Source organism: Mya arenaria, chromosome 17 (assembly GCF_026914265.1).
Source record: "Mya arenaria isolate MELC-2E11 chromosome 17, ASM2691426v1".
Lineage (NCBI taxonomy): Eukaryota > Metazoa > Mollusca > Bivalvia > Myida > Myidae > Mya > Mya arenaria.
The window spans coordinates 53,902,650-53,914,660 of NC_069138.1; the positions used below are offsets into that span (position 1 = coordinate 53,902,650).

Genomic DNA, 12,011 nt, shown 5'->3' on the forward strand with positions numbered 1-12,011 from the left:
TGTCTCTATGGTGTAGTGGGTCCGGTCTTACCTGCAAATACCGGGGATCCATGCTCGATGCATTTTGTTTTTGAAACCTTTTTTGGTATCGTTTGTAATAAACTAATTTACTTTGTTTGTGAAAGATTTATGAACTTAAGATATTCTAATGAAATGTTTAATATAACAGGTTATTGAATGTTAAGCTGGTTCACAAATATGTAATATGCTTGTACATGGATAATATGCTAAGATTACTGATGCGGTATGCATCATTTTGCAATTGATGTACAATTATTAAGTATGTCTTTTTTCGTTAAGTTATTATAGACAGAAAAAAGTTTGTGGAAATTTACTTACTGTTGCAAAAAGCATGAGTATAGCATCACACGTACTGATTCCAGGTTTACTGCTTAAAATTTAAACGATCGTGATGATACTATGTATAAAGAATGTATTCCTTACTGATATTATGAGTTTTCGATTATTGTCCGATAGTAAATCGAAATGCTTGGTCCAATTCGATTCGATTATCGATAGCAAATGGAGTCCGATTTTCAATCAATAATTACTGCTAAAGGCGATCCATATGATGAGTTATCTCATTTTATATCACATGTAGCGTACATCATGCGCGATTCCATAACCAGATGCATAGCTGACTTTCTGGCATTTTTCACTCACTGATATACTCTAGTCCAGTGTGTCTCACGGATACACAGAGGTTTAGCTTTAATCGTTTGACTACTGGGCTTGTCCCTGTATGTTTCATTGCATAAGTGATACTCAAGAAAGGAGTGGGAGTTATAAAGCAGTCACAACAATTATGATTTATGAATTACATGTAATCGAAGGCTCATTCACAGCTTATCCTTATGATCATACACTCTCTTTACACCACAACAATGTGCCTAAGTTGTATACAGCTACTATCCTGTGTTCAGTTAAGCCTTATAGTCGCTCATTTGTGATTTGGTTTCCCGCTTGCAATGTACGCGCTGCAGAGATACAAAACAGTTTTCTCATGTGCGACTGTAACCCTTAACTGAACGCTGTTCTTTTTCACTCCTAGAGCTGCGGTTGCTACGTACATGGCGGGTTCGTTGTCAGTAAACCGTGAGATAAGAGTATAACTATGTTACACGAAGGTCATCTTGAATACACGCTTTAGACAGTGATAGCCATCTTAAGAATGAAATTGTGTAACGAAATAACCGTAAATCCCTTACACGGTTTTTCTGCACATACAAATATGTTCAAATAATAATAAAAATAATAATATACGAAATAAGAACATGAGGAACTGTTTGGTTCTGCTCTTTCTTCATCACAAATGGGTGTATATAGTGTTTGCGACGGGCTTAAACTCATTACTGCTGGAAAACAGGTAACAACATTAGCCATGCGATGTAAATAAGTTTCCTTTCAGATAATGCTCAGGTCATAGTTTACATTTGTATTGCAAACCGAAATTGAATAACAATATTAAATAGTCTATAAGCCTTTCTGCCTAAAGAACCATCTGGTTTGGCATTACGCAAAATATCAAGCATATATGAATTGCAGAATTGATTTGATTTTCTACAAACCACAAAAGTAAAGCATTTTCGCCCAAACGGTTTAAGCATGCATAGTTGAACAAATCTAATGACCCTTCTACCTCTTATAATAAACAGATGTAGATAATAATAAAAGATCTTCAAAGAAAAATGTTTATATATTTTCGCTAATTCAAAATTGTCATCATAGTCCCAATTGATAGATTTATTTAATGTATCTGGTACGTGGACAAAACAAATTGACGCTTCGTTACACATCAATGGAGTCATGTGTGGGTCAGCGCAAGCTTTGCACGTGCTACTTGTGCAACTATACCATGCAGTTTTTGACCACTAAGATATAACATGTACTCCCGGACAGTGACTTACAGAAAGAATTTTGGACAAAAACCGTGCTTTTTTCAATAATTTGCGATACATAGACTACGAAATGAAAATGGTGCTAATATTCTGGCAATGCTAGAGTGTGGACGTACACAAGAGGCCAGCACTAGACGTTTTAATGTGTCTCGTTCGACAATATAACACTTAGTACAGCGGGTAAATGAAACAGGGAGTGTGTCAGATAGGCCAAGATAAGGTGTGTCACGCGTGACGTCAGCACGTCAGGACATTTACATACGTACACGTCATCTCCGCGATCGGTTTGTTACAACGCGTTCATCCTCGAACCTTTTTGTAGGCATAAGAGGAAGGACTATCAACCGCAATACAGTGAGAAAACGACTTCTGGAGCAGGACATACGCTGCGGCAGACCGTTTCGAGGCATGCTTCTCACTTAGCGTCAACGTCAAGTACACATTTTACCGGTGATGTCATTTCGCGGGGCGAAGCAGAGATCGTGTCACGTGAAGTCAGGTCCCTTTCACCCCTCAAATCTCTTTGTAAGATGAAAATATTTTAAACAAAACTAGTTTGTGTAATAGATAATGTTGAAACTATGTATACATGTATATTAAACATAACTTGGTAACTTGTGTATGCACATCATCACGCAATAAATAAATAGATAAAAATCTTATAATAGCATGTACATCTATGAGATTTTCCAAATAAGCGTGTTTTCTGTTATATTGATTGTGCCAAATACAAAGTTGTCAAGTTTGTTCACAAGTTAACCACGACCCGACAGTCTATACATTTTAATTCAACATTTGTAAACACGCCACATATACAAATGTATACATGTTCGGTGTATGCTACAAGTATGTGATGGTTTCACTCATATAATAACAGGAACTTCGTTACTTAAGTAAGCTTATGAAATAGCTCTAACTAATTGTGTAAGTGCGCAGGATTGCTATATGTGTACTGCTACACCGCATGCATGGTAAAGCATAAATGATTTTTTATTCAAGGTCATGGATTATTGTGAGAGGCTGTCATCACTTTGAGAGGTTACCAATTCTAAGAGGGTAAGTATGTAGTTATTCAATATCAATATATAAAGTAGTTATAGGAGTTATTTATTAGTTAGATATAATGTATAAATGCATTGTCAATGGTCGCATACATATCAGTACTCAGTTAATTGGTCGTTAAATTGAACAGTCTCAATGGCCTTCATAAACATGGGTGGGGAAAGTGAAAAACTAAAAATTTTCAACTTTTGATTGTTCATCTAGTTTTGATAAAAACAGAATTTGCAAGGGTAGAATCTATCTTTTGACACACGTGATGGTTTGTTAAGGAGTTAGCAAATTAGCGAAGGGATATTTGAACAGAGATTTGTTTAAAATTGATGCATATATTGGCCTAGTTCTTGAATAAAACTGAAACGTTAACATTTAATTGTAAAAGTATATTGACAATATATGAATATGTTTGTGCAAAATGGTCCAAACTAATCGATCAACAAAGTTATATGGCTTTTTGGTGATATTATATGTTCAAATAACGAAGATATTGAAAAAGTAGTCACTTAAATTGACTTCCTGGTTATAAAAATACAATTATCTTTCTTAAAATAGATGTAATCACCACAAGGCGACAAGACATTGTTAGTTAGATAGTGTCAACTTTTTAGGCGCAAACACGTATTCCTAATTTTGTAGCATTTAGAATTGCGTTTAAATGCAATGATATTTGGGCTAAATTCCGTTAAAATCACCCTTTTTAATATTTCCCAAACCCTTCAAAAAACATGGACATTTATGACAATGTGCAAATATTTTGCTTGTTAAAGTGACACTCTTATTCAAAATCAATACAATGACATATACAACAAACATAAATTTTGATTAATAAACTTTAAACTTCTTACTAAACAATGCATTTTTGGAAAATATTAATTCCTAATAACAATATTATGACCATATATTTACTAGCTGAAAACGCAAAAAAAATATTAAATGATTGGTGAATGCTAAAACATTTTCTCTGATCTACTATCATTTAATATGGTAGAAATACCATGTTTTCTGCACCTTTCTTTCAAATCAGATTCGGTATCCCTCATAAGAACCAATTGATTGACATGTATTCACCCTTTTAGGTATATTTAAACAATTCTATCAGTTAGAGTGCATCTTTAAATATCGTAACTGTTTGAGGTTTGTGGTTTGGTCCATCAAGCAGACTTGTACGTGTAGTTTGGCTATTCCTTGGGATTATATTATTCCTAGCGTCCTTATATCATATATAACTTTATAAACATTTACATACTTTTCTTCAATAAAGTTTCATATAAATGCATATTTCTGTTCATACGTAGTGGACCCTACTTTGCTTGAAAGTTGAACCCTTAAGTAATTGATCTTTATTATTTTATCTCTTCTTATCATAAGAACAGCGGTGCTATCTCCTCTAGCTGGGATCATCTTTCAACCTCTAAAATGACCCACTCAGGGCTGATAAAAGTACTTGTATAAGGTCGTAAATGCTGTAGTTTATGCAAACAAGGTCATTCTTTATGGTGTAATCTATGCAAACTTGTAGCTATAATTTGTTTGCAGATTCTGTTTCATATACATAACAGTGGTGCATACGCTGAAGCCACGTGGTGTCGCAGTCAACAATTGTGCAATTGTAAACTGACGTAGTGCAAGCGAATTAACAGCACGGCGACGTAACAGTGAAACAATAAAAGGGAGCATATCGATTGCTATCGAAACTGACGTAGAACAGAAAGTAGGCCGCACTCAAAAGTGTTAGACAAACGGAGTTATAAATACGCAACGTAACTTGGCGGAGTTGCACTTACTTTTGTAAATTGAGATGTCGTCGTTTGCACCGGAATCTAAAGGAGTGGGCAGCGATTCAGACGCCAGCAGCTATGACGCTGAAGATGCGGTTTTCTTTCCAGGTAGGGACAAAATATGAATAAATCATATATTTTTATCCGGTTTATTATCGAACATATATGACGTTATAATTAGTATAAGCGAATATGGTTTTAATACGATTGATTATGTAACTATAGCGTGGATACGTCTATATTTTTTAAGCTAATAGTATAGCTTAATATGCATCAGGAGGCATCCATGTGTCAAGTGTGATGATTCAATGCAATTCAAAATTTGTAAATTATTTGAGTAGATGCATAAGCACGTGTTTTTAATCAACTAACCGTGTTTTATATGCAGAACAATATGTGATCATATAGTATGGACTTAAGACGTAGGAAACGTTAAATCTAGAAGATGTATGATCCTTTTTTATATGTTCACGCAGGGATCGACAAGATAGGGTTCAATTCTAGCGCCGGCCACGGTGAAACCATGGTTTACCGACAGTATAACCCTTCCGAGGTACTCACACGTATGCAAGAATAATACTTATAACTTTATACGTAATATTTCTATTGTTTTGAAAACGCGAGAAAATCTTTTCTTTATATTATCAATATGACTGAATGTTCCTTGTGCTTAAAATATGTGTTTTAAAGAAGAAGAAGAAGAAGAAGAAGAAGAAGAAGAAGAAGAAGAAGCATGTTAAAAAAATCCATTTTCATTTCGTCTCTAGGTTGTTCTTGGCCGAACCATGGAAGAATGGCTGCGTTTTTCCGTTTGCTTCTGGCACACATTCCGGGGAACAGGTAGTGCTTTTGTCCATTTATGAGTTTTGTTCTGACAAATATTCAATATGGTGCTATTTCGTACACAAACATTTAAAAACCTTTGAACGGCACCTATGCTGGGAGTTGGTTTCGGCCGTGTTTGACCAACAACGTGATAGAAGCATTGTTTCGCTTTTCGACCCTGCATGTGTTGACGCCCCATTCATAAAATAAGATGGTCTAAAATTTTGAATGTAGTTACAAAGGATGTGCCAAATTGTTATCGAAGTTCGAGGCTTTTTTCGCAGTTAACGTGTATAAAAAGTGTAACGGTGCGATTAATTTTGTCTAGGAGCGGATCCGTTCGGCTTCCCGACACTGACGCGGCCGTGGGATGACGGCTCCAACACGTTGGCGAATGCACGTCGCCGGCTAAGGGCAGCGTTCGAATTCTTCACGAAACTTGGTGTTAAATATTGGACCTTCCATGACAGGTATTGTGAATGGTCCGCGTGAAGTTCATTTATTTTCAGAGGGGATTGTAGCTATATCTTAGCATGCCTTTAGGGCATACATATCAAAATGACGCAAATTAAAATTTAATAAATATGTACATTATTCACATAGACAATATTGTATAAATTGTCGTAACAACTTGTTTAACCTGTATGCAAATGAAGTATGTCAACAGGCAGAAGATCTCGAAAGGACACAGAATGAGGTTGAGATGGCGGAACTTCGCTTAACCAGAAAGCTTTTGTCCAAATGCAGGCGCCCTTATCGGCTTGTGACAAGGCCATATCCCTCCCCCTCCTCACGCACACATTTAAAAATTTAACTACTTTCAGAGACATTTCTCCCGAGGGTGCCACACTCGAGGAAACGAACAAGAATCTGGATGAGATGGCTGACCTAGCCCTCAAACTGCAGAACAAAACAGGGGTTAAGCTCCTCTGGGGAACATCCAACCTCTTTGCAAATCCAATGTGAGCATTTCAAAACTAAACCTAACCAGAATTATAAATTAACAGTAATGGCTTGTATCTGAAAGATGGCCTTTGAGACGGACTAGATCATTATAATTCAGGGCTTTATTGTTGGTTCTTTGTATTTCTTTTTTTTTTATTTTTATCGGTTTCAATCGCTTCACGATATGGAATTTCAGGATATTTCATACACCTTGTTTTAATCTTGTATGTATCTAATACTTCATAAGTAAATATCAAGAACCATCAATTTACGTAAATATCAGCATTTTTCCCCACTGGTTTTCTTCCTTTAGGTACATGAATGGCGCTGCCAGCAATCCGGATGCCCATATCTTTGCTTACGCCGCGGCGCAGGTGAAGAAATGCATGGAAGTTGCGATGCGGTTGGGGGCGCAAAACTTCGGTATACATGCAAACGTTTTATTTAAGTAAATCAAAGTGCCAAAGGCACAGAGAGGTCGAAGTTTTCGGTTTCGTTCATTTCAGCAAGTATTTAGCGTTTTTATACATAGCACGTGCTTTTGACTAATTACGTATGGTAACAAATTTAATATAACGCCTTATGTTAGTATCAGGAAATCCATTCGATCTACTAGCAATTTGATAAAAGAGCAATATTAATTTCTCAACCGATACGCGAATTATATATGTTTAGTGTTCTGGGGTGGCAGAGAGGGATACCACACTCTGTTGAACACGGACGTCCGCATGGAACAGAACCACCTCGCTGCCTTCTTCAGAATGGCTGCAGGTACGCTAATTCTAACTTTTTAAATATATATTAAATGTCGACCGATTTAAGTGCGTGAAAAGGGAATCATGATTTCGTCATAAGCAAGAGTGCTTTTCCTGAATATCAGCGGTCTTTATCACATTAATCGTTGCGTGGTATCCGATTTCACCTAACTCCGATTGGTAACATTTATGCCTTTCTTATTTCACCGGCTACAGCTTACAAGAAGAAGATTGGGTTCACGGGCAATCTACTCATCGAGCCGAAACCAAAGGAGCCAGCGAAGCATCAATATGACTACGGTAAAAATGGATTTTGACCTCCGAATAATAAAGCTTAAGTAGTAAAATAAGTAAAAGCCTTTTAAAACATGTAAATATAATGCGGAAAATATCTTACAAAAAATGCCGTCCCAAGACAAAGTATAACCATCAATTTAAAAGCCGTCTCAGTTTCAATGGGGCTGTTCATTTAAAATTTGAAAGTAAGCCACGTCTTATCATTATTCGATAAATTAATAACTCCAATACTTAATTATGGTTCAGAAGTATGGGGTTTTTCGAAAGCAGATGGACTTGAAAAAATCCACCTCCATTTTTTAAAAACACTATTAGGCGTTAAACTTTCAACGCAAAACAACTTTATATATGGAGAATTAGGTAGAGTCCCATTGTATGTCCATAGATTGACATCAATCATCCGCTTTTGGTTGAAAATAACAATGACGGATGAAAGAAAATTCATCCGACTTACATATAACTCGATGTTAACTGATATACAAAACAACGCAACGGAAATAAATTGGGCAATTAAAGTTAAAAATCTGTTAGAATCTATGGGATTCGCTGAAGTTTGGCTTAACCAAGGGGTTGTAAATACAAAATATTTTATACACACCTTTAAGATGAGGGCTAGAGACTGTTTCATGCAAAAATGGAATGAAGAATTACGAGAGTCATCAAGAGCGTCAACATACATACTATTTGCAAATTTTAATTATCACTCATATTTAGACACCATACAAAACAATAAATTCAGAACAGCTTTAACACGACTAAGAGTAGCATCACACAGATTAGAAATAGAAATGGGCAGATGGCACAAGCCCCAGATAATTCCAAGAAATGAACGAAAATGCCAACTTTGTAATACCCTTGAAGATGAATTCCATTTTCTCTTAGAATGTCCTTTATATCATGAATTAAGAATCTTATACATTAAGCGATATTATTGGCGCAATCCAAATATTCCTAAATTTATCGAACTGATTTCGAGCGAAAATGTAACTACTATTAGAAAACTATGTTGTTTTGTCTATAAGGGCTTTGAAATGCGTCAGTTTAGACATTAGACACTTTTCTCCACTAACTATTTTTCAGTATTTAAAGCAAATGTGATATAACTTTACTTTGTTTATACATTATGATTGATTTTGAAAGTTGTTCTATCGGAAATGTTTATATACTGTACACGTTTATATTATATGTAACTGATGGGCTGTAAGCTTATAGTTAATAAAATCTTCTTCTTCTTCTTTACACTTGACATAAATTATCAGTGACCTTCAAGCACCGAATTAAGAAAAGTATTTATTGTTCAAGAATCCCAAGTTTTGCTAGTTTTATATTCTAGCCCGGCAGTTTATGCGCTGTGTAGATAACTATGATGGTTGTCAGGTTTTTGTATTCCTCTGACAATGTCCTTTCAGATGCGATGACCGTGATTGCGTTCTTGAAAACATACGGACTTGACAAAGAATACAAGGTAATTAGGTTTATTTCTTTACATACGTTTCCAAATTTGTTCCGTCCATATAGGCAAGTTGTTTTATTTTCGTTTCATAATAAACAATGTCTAGAAAATATTGCATCATGTAGTTGCAAACATTGTTAATTCCTAGCAATATTGACCGTGATTTGGTCTGCATTGTTGGCCTAAACATAATATAAATATATTTGCCTAAGCGTTATACATGTTATTTATTTCATATATTTGATATGTAGTTGTAAGTGTGTTTAATGTCAAGTAATATTGACTATGATTTGGTCTAGATGGTTAAATTATCGTTGGCTTGAATACAAAGCTTAAGCGTTATAGATCTTCTGTATTTAATATATTTGTGTATACAGTTGAACATTGAACCAAACCACACCACACTGGCAGGTCACGGATACGAACACGATGTCGTTATGGCCTCAGCGTAAATATCAAATATATTACATGTATCATTAAAAAAACGTAATCATTTTTTTAGTATATTCTCTTCCTTCACACAAACCTTAAAAATGAATCTTGTAATTTATAGCCGGTTACCTGCGGAAAATGGTAACCTAAAGGCTTATTGTTCTAACACTTAGTCCCCTCTCCTCGATTAATAAATCAAAACTGTTTTCTGCCTATTTGTTATTGATAAACATTATTCCTACTGACAGGTTCGGGCTTCTAGGCTCGGTAGATTCCAACACGGGCTCACCAGACCTTGGCTGGGACACCGACCAGTTCCCTATGGATGTTAAGAATTCCACACAAGTCATGCGGGTAAGAAGTTACTAATACCTCCAAAGAGTGCATGTCAAGGGACCTATGTCACCTCTTAAGATATTATATTTATCATTTACAATGTAATACATGTTAAGTGATGAAATTGGAACGAAAATTCTTTGGAAGAAGGTAAACACATATTTTTTCGTCAAAACTGAGTGTGACATCATATTTCCGAAGATAGAATTGACTTTATTATCAATTTAGACAACTATCATGATCTTGATGGTCGTACTAAAACATGTTACCATGTGCGACATGCTTAAAAAAGGCTTTGTGTATTGGTACATCGTTAGAAATCGTATCTCTCTCGGCAAGTATCAAAAGAAAAGCCTATTGCCTAGGATAGTAGCCGAGTGTGTTCCGATAATTTATGATGTACATTACGCTTTTCTTTAAGTACTTTATAACTCGTCCCTGTGGTGGTTTCATACAATCGAATTGCCATACAACTTCATTCACAGTATATACAACGCAGTCCGATTAGCTACATCGTTCTAAGATAATGTATACCAGCCCCCATGCTCTTTTATCTAAACGGGTACATTTCACTAGGTGATCATCGAGCAAGGCGGCCTAGCTCCCGGTGGCCTCAATTTTGACTGCAAGGTGCGCAGGGAGTCAACCGAACTAAGGGATATGTTCACCGCGCATATAGGTAATATATCTGGTATAACTTATATTTACAGTTACACAAACGTCTGAAAGGTTTACACATAGAGATGTTAACAAACATGGTCACTTTTGAACAAACTTTATATGAAAAAACGACCACATTAGTTTGCTTATATGTTCGGTATGCGGACTTGTTAAACCTTGCTTCAGCACTTTTGTTCTCGGGTTTCTTTTTTTCCGAATCTTCAATTTTCGGGCATTGACATCACTGTTTTTGCATTGTCTTTTTTTCAGGGGCCATGGACACATTCGCTAAGGCGCTGAAAGTGGCTGCTGCCATGAAGAATTCTGGACTCTTCGACAAACAAATTAAGGTTGAAATTTGCATGAATTCTATTGAAACCCTTATTTCTTGGTAGGATTACTATAAAATAGTTTTCAACAACGGTTAAATTACAATGGGTGTACTCCTTTTACCTATATACTAGGTTTAGGAAAGTTGGGCTACCGGCCATTATGGTATAGTTGTAAGGAGCTTCACTGAAGAAAACTGAAGTAATAATTTTGACGACAAAAATGATGTATAAACTATTACAGGAGCGGTATGGCAGCTTTTCTGAAGGAATTGGGAAGAAAATAGATGAGGGCACAACTGACTTCGAGGAACTAGAGGTACATTTTCGTCTTCTTGAAATTCTAGTATTATGTGTTTCATGATTCTACATTCATTTTTTTCCATTAAAAGTGAACTGGTGTCGGATAGGGTGTCATCCTTAAAAACGTCTGTAACATTGTGTGATACTTAAAATACTAGATACAAAATTATTTTTTTTAAATTCGGGTATATGATTTCAAGTAAAACATTAGCTCAATGAGCTATTTTCCGAAAATGAAAACAAGCCGTGTAATTTACAAACACTGAAGTTGCATCTTCTGACTGTAATGTTATTTATGCCATTTTATGAGTCGGCGTTGCAGGTCCTTTCAGCCAATAATTGAAAACAATTTCTAAAACCTTCCGCACACGTGATTGGTAAAGATGAGTAAGTAACGGGCTCGGGGCGACGTCATTATTAGGATACCATGACCAACACCTTCCTGTAGTAACGGACAAGTATGATTGGCATAGTCTCTATTTTTAAGGCATACGTGATGGGCAAAGGCGATCCGGTAGCGGCTTCCGGACGCCAGGAACATTATGAGACCATGTTCAACACCTTCCTGTAGCCAATGGAATTTAGTGAAATTCTACGTGTAGGAGCGCATTCTTTCATTTTAAGACTTGGTTTTGTTTCTTTAATTACTTGTGAAATGAAAAATAAATGAGACGCTATAATTATATTATTCGTTTATATTGAATAATTTTAAAGCTAGTCTTAAGTTTTATTGTTATAGATGTTATTTTACTTGGAACTATGTAAACTTTTCAAGCCTTACGGCTAAATGTATAAAAAAATCATATTATGTTGTTGATTTTGTTTAGTACCTACCACGTTTCTGGGAGTTTGGACTATTTGAAAAATAATGATGAAAACTACTCTGCAGCATTCACTTTTTGTTAAAGGGCAAATTAATGTTGGTGTTATCTTAATTTGTA

The 12,011-nt window shown here is 35.7% G+C and overlaps 1 protein-coding gene across 2 annotated transcripts; it reads left to right on the top strand.

Annotated features, from left to right (window-relative positions):
- The first annotated feature begins 2,772 nt into the window (after positions 1-2,772).
- On the top strand, positions 2,773-11,878 carry LOC128222730 (xylose isomerase-like). Of its 2 annotated transcripts, XM_052931827.1 has the most exons (17): positions 2,773-2,791; positions 2,898-2,954; positions 4,494-4,843; positions 5,212-5,288; positions 5,503-5,575; positions 5,889-6,030; positions 6,385-6,522; positions 6,819-6,928; positions 7,181-7,276; positions 7,477-7,560; positions 8,967-9,022; positions 9,388-9,458; positions 9,691-9,796; positions 10,355-10,457; positions 10,709-10,788; positions 11,012-11,086; positions 11,558-11,878. In XM_052931827.1, the coding sequence occupies exons 3-17, from the start codon at positions 4,756-4,758 to the stop codon at positions 11,639-11,641; spliced, it is 1,383 nt and encodes a 460-aa protein (XP_052787787.1). In that variant the 5' UTR covers positions 2,773-2,791; positions 2,898-2,954; positions 4,494-4,755; the 3' UTR covers positions 11,642-11,878. The 2 variants fall into 2 exon arrangements, with proteins under 2 accessions (XP_052787787.1, XP_052787788.1); XM_052931828.1 differs by lacking the exon at positions 2,773-2,791 and having other exon boundaries at positions 2,814-2,954; positions 4,517-4,843.
- Positions 11,879-12,011: the final 133 nt, after the last annotated feature.

Excerpts from the sequence above, each read along its gene's own strand:
- LOC128222730 (XM_052931827.1), top strand. The coding sequence starts at position 4,756 with ATGTCGTCGTTTGCACCGGAATCTAAAGGAGTGGGCAGCGATTCAGAC. Across the intron at positions 9,023-9,387 it reads GACTTGACAAAGAATACAAG|TTGAACATTGAACCAAACCA; the intron begins GTAATTAGGTTT and ends TTGTGTATACAG. Across the intron at positions 10,458-10,708 it reads TATGTTCACCGCGCATATAG|GGGCCATGGACACATTCGCT; the intron begins GTAATATATCTG and ends TCTTTTTTTCAG.